This window comes from Ostrea edulis, chromosome 8 (genome assembly GCF_947568905.1).
Source record: "Ostrea edulis chromosome 8, xbOstEdul1.1, whole genome shotgun sequence".
Lineage (NCBI taxonomy): Eukaryota > Metazoa > Mollusca > Bivalvia > Ostreida > Ostreidae > Ostrea > Ostrea edulis.
Window position 1 is genome coordinate 24,494,831 of NC_079171.1, and position 10,803 is coordinate 24,505,633.

At 36.8% G+C, this 10,803-nt stretch overlaps 1 protein-coding gene across 4 annotated transcripts; it reads right to left on the bottom strand.

The window, feature by feature from the left end:
• Window positions 1-710: 710 nt before the first annotated feature.
• Window positions 711-7,112, bottom strand: LOC125661020 (kunitz-type serine protease inhibitor Hg1-like). Of its 4 annotated transcripts, none has more exons than XM_048892862.2 (5): window positions 7,008-7,112; window positions 5,491-5,542; window positions 4,155-4,328; window positions 2,906-2,981; window positions 711-892 (listed from the first exon to the last, which is right to left on the bottom strand). In XM_048892862.2, exons 1-5 carry the CDS (start codon window positions 7,050-7,052, stop codon window positions 817-819), a joined length of 423 nt encoding a protein of 140 aa, XP_048748819.1. In that variant the 5' UTR covers window positions 7,053-7,112; the 3' UTR covers window positions 711-816. The 4 variants fall into 4 exon arrangements, with proteins under 4 accessions (XP_048748819.1, XP_048748816.1, XP_048748820.1 ...); XM_048892859.2 differs by having other exon boundaries at window positions 5,449-5,542; XM_048892863.2 differs by lacking the exon at window positions 7,008-7,112 and adding an exon at window positions 6,843-6,894.
• Between the last annotated feature and the right edge of the window lie 3,691 nt (window positions 7,113-10,803).

Sequence of the window (10,803 nt, forward strand, 5' to 3'; positions counted from 1 at the left end):
ACTACACCACCATAGAAAAAAAGAGGACAATGCTTCTTATCCTTATAGCATTCCTCCAACGCCCTTAGAGATTATGTCTCCCCTACCGGATAATAACACACTTGAGGATGAACCCACAGACTCAAATATTCTGGAGCGTACCGGTACTTTAGACCCATCAGATAGTCTATCATGTTCTGCACCGACAAGCAAACCTACTACTCGCCCCCGCTGTTCTATATGTCTACCGAGTCGGTACCAAGATTTTGAAATGTAGCTGTTGTACTTTCTCAGTGTTATTTTTAATCAGTTGTAGTATAAGTATTACCTTATTTGTGTTGAGGGGCAGAATAATCCCCAAGCAGTCAGAGGATAGTCTGTCTTATGATGACTACATTGCATTGTGTGTTTTATAATTGTTTTGGCCAGTTCCTTAAAGCTTATTTTCTTTGTCTTACTGTATAATCACAACCCATTATTAAGAGAAAAAGTTGCGCCAACACGGTTATCAGCTGTGTTGGTTGAGTTATGATCGGGCTCGGAATACGGGCATTCATTTCGCCCGCTTGGCGCCATATTGTTAGTTTGTTTATTGCCTGTGTTCGGGGAAATAAAGCTTAAGAGTATTTCAGTGACACGTTTGTTGTGGACTCTCTCCAACCGTGGCGCTGACTATCGGCTACATTCGAAAGGAACAAGAGTAGACAAAAACACAAGATTGACAAAAGTAAAAGATGGAATACAATGGTTTTTAATACCAATCCTCTGGAATAGGGTTTGGCTGTTTATTTGTTATGAAGGTTTCTATGCATTTTCCAGTTTATTGTTCGCCCCATTTCAGCCGTCGTAACGACAAAACTTAGAAACGTCCTCTCCATTGTACAGCCAGACAGACTGACAGGGACATACATGACTGCAAGAAAGAAATTACTCTTTTAAAATCATTGTTTCTTTTTAAATCACTGAATCTTTTAAAATGACTGTCTCTTTCTAAATCACTGACTCTTTTAAAATCGTTGTCTCTTTCTAAAATCACTGACTCTTTTAAAATCACTGACTCTTTAAAAACAAAGCTTACAATTAGTTATAAACAGCATAAAACAGAATTCATTTTCTTTGTTCTCTATACTCTCGTGAAGTAATATACATGGAGAGAGAGAGAGAGCGAGAGAGAGAGAGAGAGAGAGAGAGAGAGAGAGAATGAGAGAGAGAGAATGATACCGGTCTTCTTCACTCGTGATTTTTTTTCTATCATAGTGCTCACGTAACGCAAGACTGCATACACAAAAGTACTGTGACGTCACTATGAGTATCATTACATGACATCACTATGAGTATCATTACAGTGAATTATTAGTGATAAATAAACACGACAAAAGAAGACCGGTAACACGGTCGAAATATTTCAGGAAGGTTTAGAGTCTTTTTTTTGGTGTTAAATTTTACCCCGATAAAAGAGTGTGTATATGTATGTATGTATGTATGTATGTACTTCAATTATGAGATTGATCACTGTTCGTTATCTTCACCTTTTCATAAAACAGCTCTTATTTTGATTTCAGAGGTTACAAGATATAAAATTCCATGCTCAATATACCAAACCCGGGGACTGGGAGCGTTTATACTGAATTCACAGTCAGAAAGCGTTAGTTTTACTTTTTGATATTAATGCGATGCATAAAAGCTTTTTCTAGGTCATCCGAGTCACTCAAGTGACCTATTGTTATTGAGTCCGTCACCGTGTTTTATGCGTCATCCATTTTAAACTTCGTCTTGAGAATCATGCCTCCTATTCTTTCGGTAGGAAGCATCGTTGGGGGCATGGAGTCTACATTTCAGGTTCCTTGCACTTCCGGAGTTTTAGGGGCGGGGTAAAAACTGCCAAATAATAATTTTTTTTCTTTCTTCAAAAATATTCTTTACAACCATATATACGTAAACTAAATACACAGTTGTAAATTTCATGACCCTCGATGTTATGAATCCAGGGTGGGGGCCAAGCATGAAATATGGCATTTATGTGTTCATCTAATTTACTGCTATTCATAATAAATTAAAACCAAATGGGTTATTGACAATGAGGAGGTAGCCCTTTGCCAAAAATTGTAACTTTCATGTCCCCAGACTAGGGGTAGAGGTTTTGGTAAGTAGGTCATAGAGATTGAATATCTTTATCATTTGAAATACTTGTTTGATTTTGATACTATACATGAATAAAAACTAAATGCGCTTTATGACAAGCAGAAATTTTGAATTTCGTAACCTGGGCTTCTGCCCCTAAGGCAGGTCCAAAATAATGATATAGTGTTAATGTTCATTTGTACATGTAACTATTATATTATGTAAAGTTCTTAGTATGAGTACTATAGGGGGGTTTGTGGTGATACCTCTGCTGAGTATTAGAATTTAGCTTACCTATGCAGAGCAGGAAATTGTTTTAGAGATTGTGTAGCTCTTGTGACTAGTCATACTTTTAACTAATGCTCAGGTGAATGATAAGGTCTGTGGGCATTCCCCCCCCCTTACAATCCTTAATCTCATTATAAATTTCGCTTGGATCAGGATTTTAAGGCAAAATGGTCCCTGTTACACAAAGTACCATACTTTTCATTTTGATCGACAACCTGGTTTAATGAAATTAATTCAACTTTAAAATTTTGTTCAAACCTGTTTTCTACTGATAATGCTTCAAAATTTGACATTCCTATAGAGCAAGCATTTTACGTACGAACTGCATTATTACATCGTAAGTCACAATACGCCTTATGGATAAGTGAAGACACGGTGATCTATCTCATACACCCACAAAGACTAGAAAATCAGAATAAGATAAGCACGGACCCTAAAACATCAGAGATGGTGTCAGGTGCCTAGAAGGAGTAAGCATTCCTCGCCTAAGTGTGATATTGTGTTTGTATTTTCTTACTGACAAACGGCTCCTGGAACATTCGGGCAGGTCTCAACCTGACAGGGAGGCACATAACAGGCTATAGCAGGACAACCTGTGAATGATAAAAAACATCAAAGTAGTAGACATCGATCTATGAGAATCAATGAGTGACTGAATTACCCGCTATTGGCAAATGGCTACTTATTAGCCTATACATGTAACTTATTGTCTAAATGATGAGGTATTACAAAGATACCTTTGGGTTTTGTAGCCTTTGTAGTATGCGTCTAATCTTGATATCCTGTTCTACTCATGAAAGATAGAATAGCACACAGAGAAATCATTTAACAGTTCTTGTCTTTCCTTTTTCACGTAGAATAAGGATTTTTAACCCATTTAATTATACTTGTGCATATTACTACAATTTTTCGATGAATATATTTTTTTTCATTGTTGCATAATTATCTGCTACTAGCGCATTGTGGTTTTTTTAACCATGTGATTAAAGGACGGATGCAGTCACCAAGCTTTCACTACATCCACTTTAAATTCCGCAACGTGGAAGGGAACACAGAAATACTGGTGTCCGTGTGTGACTCCACCCGTCTGTCCGTCCTTTCCACTTTTGTAGACGCAACTCCCCAGAGACTACTATACGGACTTTGTTCAAATTTCTGCGCCGTCATTTACTGGACTTTGGTGAATTTGTACGTGCTACTCTAAATGAACACTTTGTGGACGCAACTCCTCCGAAACCAGTCAACGGATTTTGTTAAACCTTGGTAGGAATTTTAGTCACAATATTTACATGTAGTTGATCATATTGCACCACCATTTTAATTCAAGAAATTTTACAGGTGTTATGGGACTTTGTTGAATTTGTACATTCTACACTATAGAAACACTTTGTAGGCGCAACTCCCCAGAGACCGCTGTGCGGATTTTGTTCAAATTTTACAGAACTGTAGGTCACAATATGTAGTTAATCATTTTCTACCGCAATTTTGATTCTACAAATTTTGCAGGAGCTATGAGAATAGAGGAAAACCAAAAGAGACTTGGAAGAGATCGGTGGAGAAAGAAATGAAAGAGAACTGGACGCGGGTCGGTCCAGAGATGGACACAACACAGACCAGCATGGAAGTCTCTGGTGACGGCCTTATGTGCTGACCAGCACATAAAGGATTATGTAAGTAAGTATGAAACTTTTGCACTTTAACTTTTTTGAAACGGTAGGGGAATTGGCTACGCGTATCAATCTTGTCACTTTAAGAATTTTACTTACCTCTCGGTTCACAAAGACGTTGGCAAAGAACTCTTCTTTGAAAATTGTTGGCGTTTCCTCCACAACACCCGTAAGTGAATGGGAGGCATACTCCTCGCCTGGAGTCGAAGTAATAGCGTGGACAACTTCCCCGACACGGACCAGGTCTCAGAGGCAGTGTGCAGACGTTATATGCTGAGCAGAAAACAATAAAGTATGGTTAGTCGCGGCTTGGAATCAAACCCGGATCCCTCTACAGGATGAAACTATATGTCATTAAGTGATATATTGATTAAATGTATCTCGTTTAACGTCCCTCTCGATAATTTGTCAATCATATTCAGAGTCACCAAGACCGTTAAAGGGCTTCAAATTTAGGGCTATACTCGGCGCTTACACCCATTGAGCAGTGAGGGTTCTTTAACGTGGCACACCTACTGTGACAGGGGACATTCGTTTTTAAGGTCATCTGCGAGGACCCGAGACATTCATACCTAATGCCGAGCGTTTGGTGATGGAACTGTCACTACCTGTTTTAACGACTTTGGTCTGCCATGGCCGGGATTCGAACCCCAACCCTTTGTATCTATCTATCTATCTATCCATCTAAATAAATAAATAAATAGATGTCTGTGTGTGTGTGTGTGTGGTATGAACACCCAACAACACCCTTCTTAAAGTGTCGGATCTAAAATGATACGACGCCCAAATGAAATTTAAAAGGACTGTTTGCGTTGAAAATTGAAAGTTTAAATAGCGAGCAGGGTTGACGCCTTTTCAGAGCACATACAGTATATATATCAAAAAGGAATAAATGCAGTTCCAAAGTATACTCAATTCAAAAGCGCTTTCTACATTTTAACACCCATCCACAGATATCAGAATACAAATGAAATCTATATTTGATGGTTCGAAGACGTGAAAATGGAAAATCAATTCTCATCCTTGGCCGAGTGGTTAGAGCATCGCGCTCAAAATTACACGGCCTCTCATCTCTGTCGGTGCGGGTTCGAATCCCGCTCGCGCCTGTAAGTGAGAATTTTTCCCAGTTTACTTGAGGAAGGTCGGTGGTCTCTTCCCAGGTACATTGTATCAGGGTTCTCTCTTCCATCATTAAAAAACTGGGCGCCACCAGATAGCTGAAAAAATTGTTGAGTGTGGCGGAAAACACCAATCAATCAATCTCATTAACCATAATTTCTATCATTATAAACATGAGTGTTCTTTACCTCGTGGACTTGGTGGGCGTGGTTTTGAAAATGTTTATTTACTTTGTGGATTTGGTGGGCGTGGTTTTGAATATGTTTTTTTTTACCTTGTGGATTTGGTGGGCGTGGTTTTGAGTATGTTTGTTTACCTTCTGGATTTGGTGGGCGTGGTTTTCCGTATTGTCCTCCGTTTACCGCCACCTATAAAGATCAAGTAAAACTGCAGTCTTCAATTGTTTACTATCTAATATTACTATCTGAACTGTTATTGATTATATTTCCTAAATATCTGAAACTTTAGTGATCTTGTTCACATTTATTTGTGTGTTACGTTTGACTACAATTGTATAATTGATTTTCATAAATTATTCAATTGCATGACAAATATTCCGTTAATCTCAGTAATATTTAAAACCACTAGTATAATTGCATTTTGATATTTTGAAAAATAGTGAGAAGAGCAAATTGAAGGTTATCTATGGACAACAATATGAACGATGCTATTTTTGTTCAAAATATTATAATTGTACATATATTCTGAACAGAATATTACTAGAATTTGCATACATTCTCTGAATGCACATGCTTTACAATTAACTGTTGTGCATGAATTGGATTTTCCTTCCTTTAATTAACTCACTTTAGTCCATTATCAGTGATTACACTTCTGGTTATTAAAGTAGTGGATTAATTAAATTTAAATGATGCATGGTTCTCTCGTTGAAATAATAGTTTCTTGTTGTTACTGTGCACATTGATTTAACAATTCCTCATTCAGTTGTTGATATATATATATATATATATATATATATATATATATATATCTGTATTTATAAAGGTGAAATTAACGAACAGTGATCACTCTCATAACTCCTTTAAGCAATACGAAAGAAAGAGTTGGGCGAACACAGACCCCTGGACACACCACACACCAGAGGTGGAATGAGGTGCCTAGGAAGAGTAAGCATTCCCTGATGACCGTGAATCTCATATCTCGATCGGGTAAATGGAGTTATCTGCAGTCAAAGCCAGTGTGTAAAGAACGGTTAAGCAATCGGTGTGAAACACGTCAGAGAGCATTTGACTCAATGACACGATACATTGGCAAACTAGATCATGATAACGACCATAGTATTTACGAAATGCTGACTTTAAACGAGATTATTTAAACTCCTGCACCATCGACTTGTTTGTCATTAGCTTGTCTCGATTTTAAAAAAAATATTATACGCAGGACACGCTCTTACGTATCTAAAAAAGCCAATGTCATACGAAACTTTTTTTATTTAAATCTTTCAAAACATCTTACGAACCTAGCCATGAAACCAGGAAAGTACTTTAATTCTTTAATGTTAATCATCGTCTAATAAAACAAATATTTTGTTTGGACTACATCGCAAGCTTAAATCTATTGCAAGTAGTTCTTTTTCCATAGAATGCAATGATATCAAAGTAGAATGTATATAATTAAATTTGTGAAGGAAATTCAGAACAAACTTACCATTAATAACGCCAGCATGACCACCAGAAATGGAAACCATTCAGAACAAACTTACCATTCATAACGCCATCATGACCACCAGAAATGGAAACCATTCAGAACAAACTTACCATTAATAACGCCATCATGACCACCAGAAATGGAAACCATTCAGAACAAACTTACCATTAATAACGCCAGCATGACCACCGGAAAATAATATCGCCCCATTGTCTCCTCTCCGTGTTCTAGTGCGTTATTGTAATTTTCAATCTTCTCCGTACTTTATATCAGTTTGATAACAGATCACGTGATGGAACAAAGGTAACGTTTTGCGGTCAGTAAATCAAGAAATTACATACATTATATTTCAATTTTGGATTTCCCGATGCAAAAAAAAAAAAAAAGAATATTAAACAGTGTCAGGAAGTCAGAAAGCTATCAATTATATAATGTTAATTCTTAAATCTTGGTAAATTGTCAACATATACATGTATACATGCGCCCATTTGTGTTTATATACACAAATGTAACCGATCATAACATGAAATACCCATATCTTTATCGTGCCATGCCTGCTGTGACACGGGATTTCGGTTTTTTGCGGTCTCATCCGAAGGATCACCTCATTTAGTTGCCTCTTACGACAAGCAAGTGTAACGGAGGACCCATTCGAACCCGCGGGACTGTGTAACTAAGCGATTGCAATAACTCTTGAAGATTGAAAATAATACCCAAATGCATTAGCCCTCAGAAATAGTTTTCAAGAATATATGTCGGTTTAAAGGAAAATTAATATAACATGAAATGTGATTCAAATAATACACAATAGTTAATGGGCATAACTGAAACTCTTCGAATATCCTTTATACACGACATGCATACAAGGTTAATGTTTAAGTCATTCGATAAGCAGTCAAATGTACGCGAGATGCATACATGCAAGGTTAATATTTAAGGTCAGTAAGCAAATAAAAAGAAAACTGAAATGAAATTGTTTTAGTTAATGACCCAAAAGCTTTCAAGTTTAAGACATTAATTGATAAATACATTTAAAACTTGTATACTTAATGCGAACAATTTGTCTTGCTTTTAGAAGGAAATGTGAATATATTACCAAAACAAAGGAAGAAGCAAAACGTAATCAAATGGGTTGTAGATTATATAACGGCTCACTAGAGAAATTTTCAGTCATATGGAGACGTCACTATTGTCAGTGAAAGGTTGCAAAATGCAAGCCTATGATCGGTGATTACGCTATTTGAAGAGGGATAGATCTGCTGTAACACGCCCCATTTAGTCGCCCGTTACGACAAGCAAGTAGTGCTGAGGACATATTCTAACCCGGATCCCCATGGAAAAACAAAATGCATAAAATAAAGTGTATAATAAAGAGAAAATAAAGCCTATAAAATTAGATTATTTGGAGGATGAGCACGAGGTATTAATATTTATCTTTCAGTACGACAATCAATAATACAAGTCGAAGAATTTCAGATTCGAATCTTTATGAAAATAGCACCAAGATTTAGATTCGCAGAAAAAAACCCCGTTTTTTTTTTATCTAAATCGTGATGAAGTATATATAATTACCATAATTAAACTACAGTAATAAAATAATGATGGTTTTCCATTTCGCAAATATTTTGGTCGTTAAAACGATGCAACCTGTCATATGTTTTGCACACTCCGCGCCCGCATATTTAATTACCTAATTATATATGCGTGTCAAAGGTCATAGGGGAAATGATGTAATCATGTACGCAGCGTTTTGACAAATAAACGATATACTTACTTGTATTGCTTTCTTATCAAACATTTTAATCATCAATCCCTCCCCTAATATTTTAACACAATTTGTTTCCATAACGGATACAGAGGACCAAACCTTTACTCTAGCGGGTTTTTTTTTTAAATGCAGAGTTCCTTTCTAGAATTTCTTTGGGAAACTATTTATTTTCTTTTAGTTTCTTTTCATAACCATGCTATGAAGGTCCCACTTCACAATAAAATAATCATCTACTATCTAATTGTAAATTCTGAATTGTACAAAAATGTAAAACTGCAGTGATACCCCTCAACAGACAACTACATGTAGTGTGGTGATTTTTCTATGACGTCATAATATGCTTAACGTAAAAAACCAAACTTCCCCCAGCGTTCGTTTGCGGTTATTTTACGAACCTATAGCTTGAAACTTGGCAAATACATGTAGTTCAAACATTAATCTATGCAACGAGACCGGCAAATTACGCATATTTGCATCTAGTTTAAGATTTCTTATGAATATCAAGCGAGTGGGTAGTTTTGTTTTTATCTGGGTCAGAGTTAGACCCCTTTTTATATTTATGGAATCACAAAGTTCGGACCAAAACAGGCTTAGCCTCTGTGGTTCACACTTGCATTACAATCTCGGTACTGCATGCCGCAGAAGAGAGAGAGAGAGAGAGAGAGAGAGAGAGAGAGAGAGAGAGAGGGGGGGGGGGCACCCGATAAATCAAAGTACTTTGCCATTTTAGAAGAAAAAAAGTAGATGGTCAATAAAATCAAAAGACTGATATCACTTTACATACACTTTATAATTCTATAGTGTACATGTAGGTCCACAGTCAAGGACACGTGTTACAAATATTTTTTCTTCTTCCCAAACTGATGAAACTGATGTTTTTAGAAGTAAAATGAATATAATTCATCGTATTTATTACCATGCTTTCTCAATTAAATACAAATTGATGAAAATTTATAAGAGTGTAACATAGTTCAACTTTTGAACATCATAAAATTTACAAGTTTAACTGATTAAGGAATTTTATATCTGTACTTATTACAATGAAACAAAGCCAAAATATATACCAATCCATGCATCCATTTCATTGGTATCAAGTATCTTTAATAACGTCATCTTTCCAAATCCACAGCAAAACTCGCCCGCCTCCTAGCTGTTGATATAACCATGGTCACCAGTAGGGTTTCTACTTTCGTTTCCGACAACCTGCCAGTGGATTATGATTATTACAGATCTGAACGCTTCGCATTTTGTTTTACGTGTGGTACATTTTTGTTCTCCCAGGGAAATCAAACTCTAATGTTTTTTTCGTTTTTATGTTTTTTTCTGTTGTTGTTTTTTTTTTGGTTTTAATTTTAGATTTTACTCCGAAATAACTGAAATCCATGGTAACATAGGGAGCGACAAACATCGACCTCTATGATGAGGCTCCATCACGTATCACTAACAGCATGTCTACCTCGTCACGCACAGTCCAAGTCCACAGTTATGTATTGGTGACCGAGTTCATCAGTCAAGCGAAGATTACCGAACACTTTAATTCATGCCTTACACTGTTCATATTATGAGGTAGGATTTGTAACTTACATTCTGGAATAAGGATTTAGTTGTATGTTTTTCACACACACATGCACGCACACACACACACACACACACACGCGCGCGCGCGCGCGCGCGCGCGCACCCACACAACAGTGGCCGGTTAAAGGGGGGAGAAATCCCCCCTCTAAATTTTCCAGGGTCTCTTGTTTAGACAAATGAAACGATTAAAAAGCAATAATTTCTTCTTCTCTCAGAGCAATACAGCTGTACATGACAAAATCTTTTGATTTATTGAATTACTTTATTGGGAGAACTTAACCCTTAACATTTGCATCATTTTATTGATTTCCCTTTATCAAAACTAACAGGAAATACGAGGGCGAGTCAATAAGTAACCAGCCTATCCCATTTCCGATTGACCGAGACGTTCACGATTTTTGTGCCTAGTTTCAATACATGTTGTATACCTGGGTAAAAAATTACACGCGTATCGAGTCATTCTTTAATAAGATATTGAATGCCAAACATGGCTAGTGATGTAAAGGCGTGCTTTTCATCTAAAGTTGAGTACCGTGCTATAATTCGGTACTTGTATTCGAAAGGGAAACCAGGCAAGGAAATACACGACGAGTTAGCCGATGTTTATGGGTTTCC

What these genes read in the sequence shown, in the direction of transcription:
- LOC125661020 (XM_048892859.2), bottom strand. Translation starts at nt 7,052, where the DNA reads ATGGGGCGATATTATTTTCCGGTGGTCATGCTGGCGTTATTAATG. An exon ending in TCATGCTGGCGTTATTAATG is followed by an intron (nt 5,543 to 7,007) that starts GTAAGTTTGTTC and finishes TGATCTTTATAG; the next exon opens with GTGGCGGTAAACGGAGGACA. An exon ending in GTTCCAGGAGCCGTTTGTCA is followed by an intron (nt 893 to 2,905) that starts GTAAGAAAATAC and finishes TCTTTCTTGCAG; the next exon opens with TCATGTATGTCCCTGTCAGT.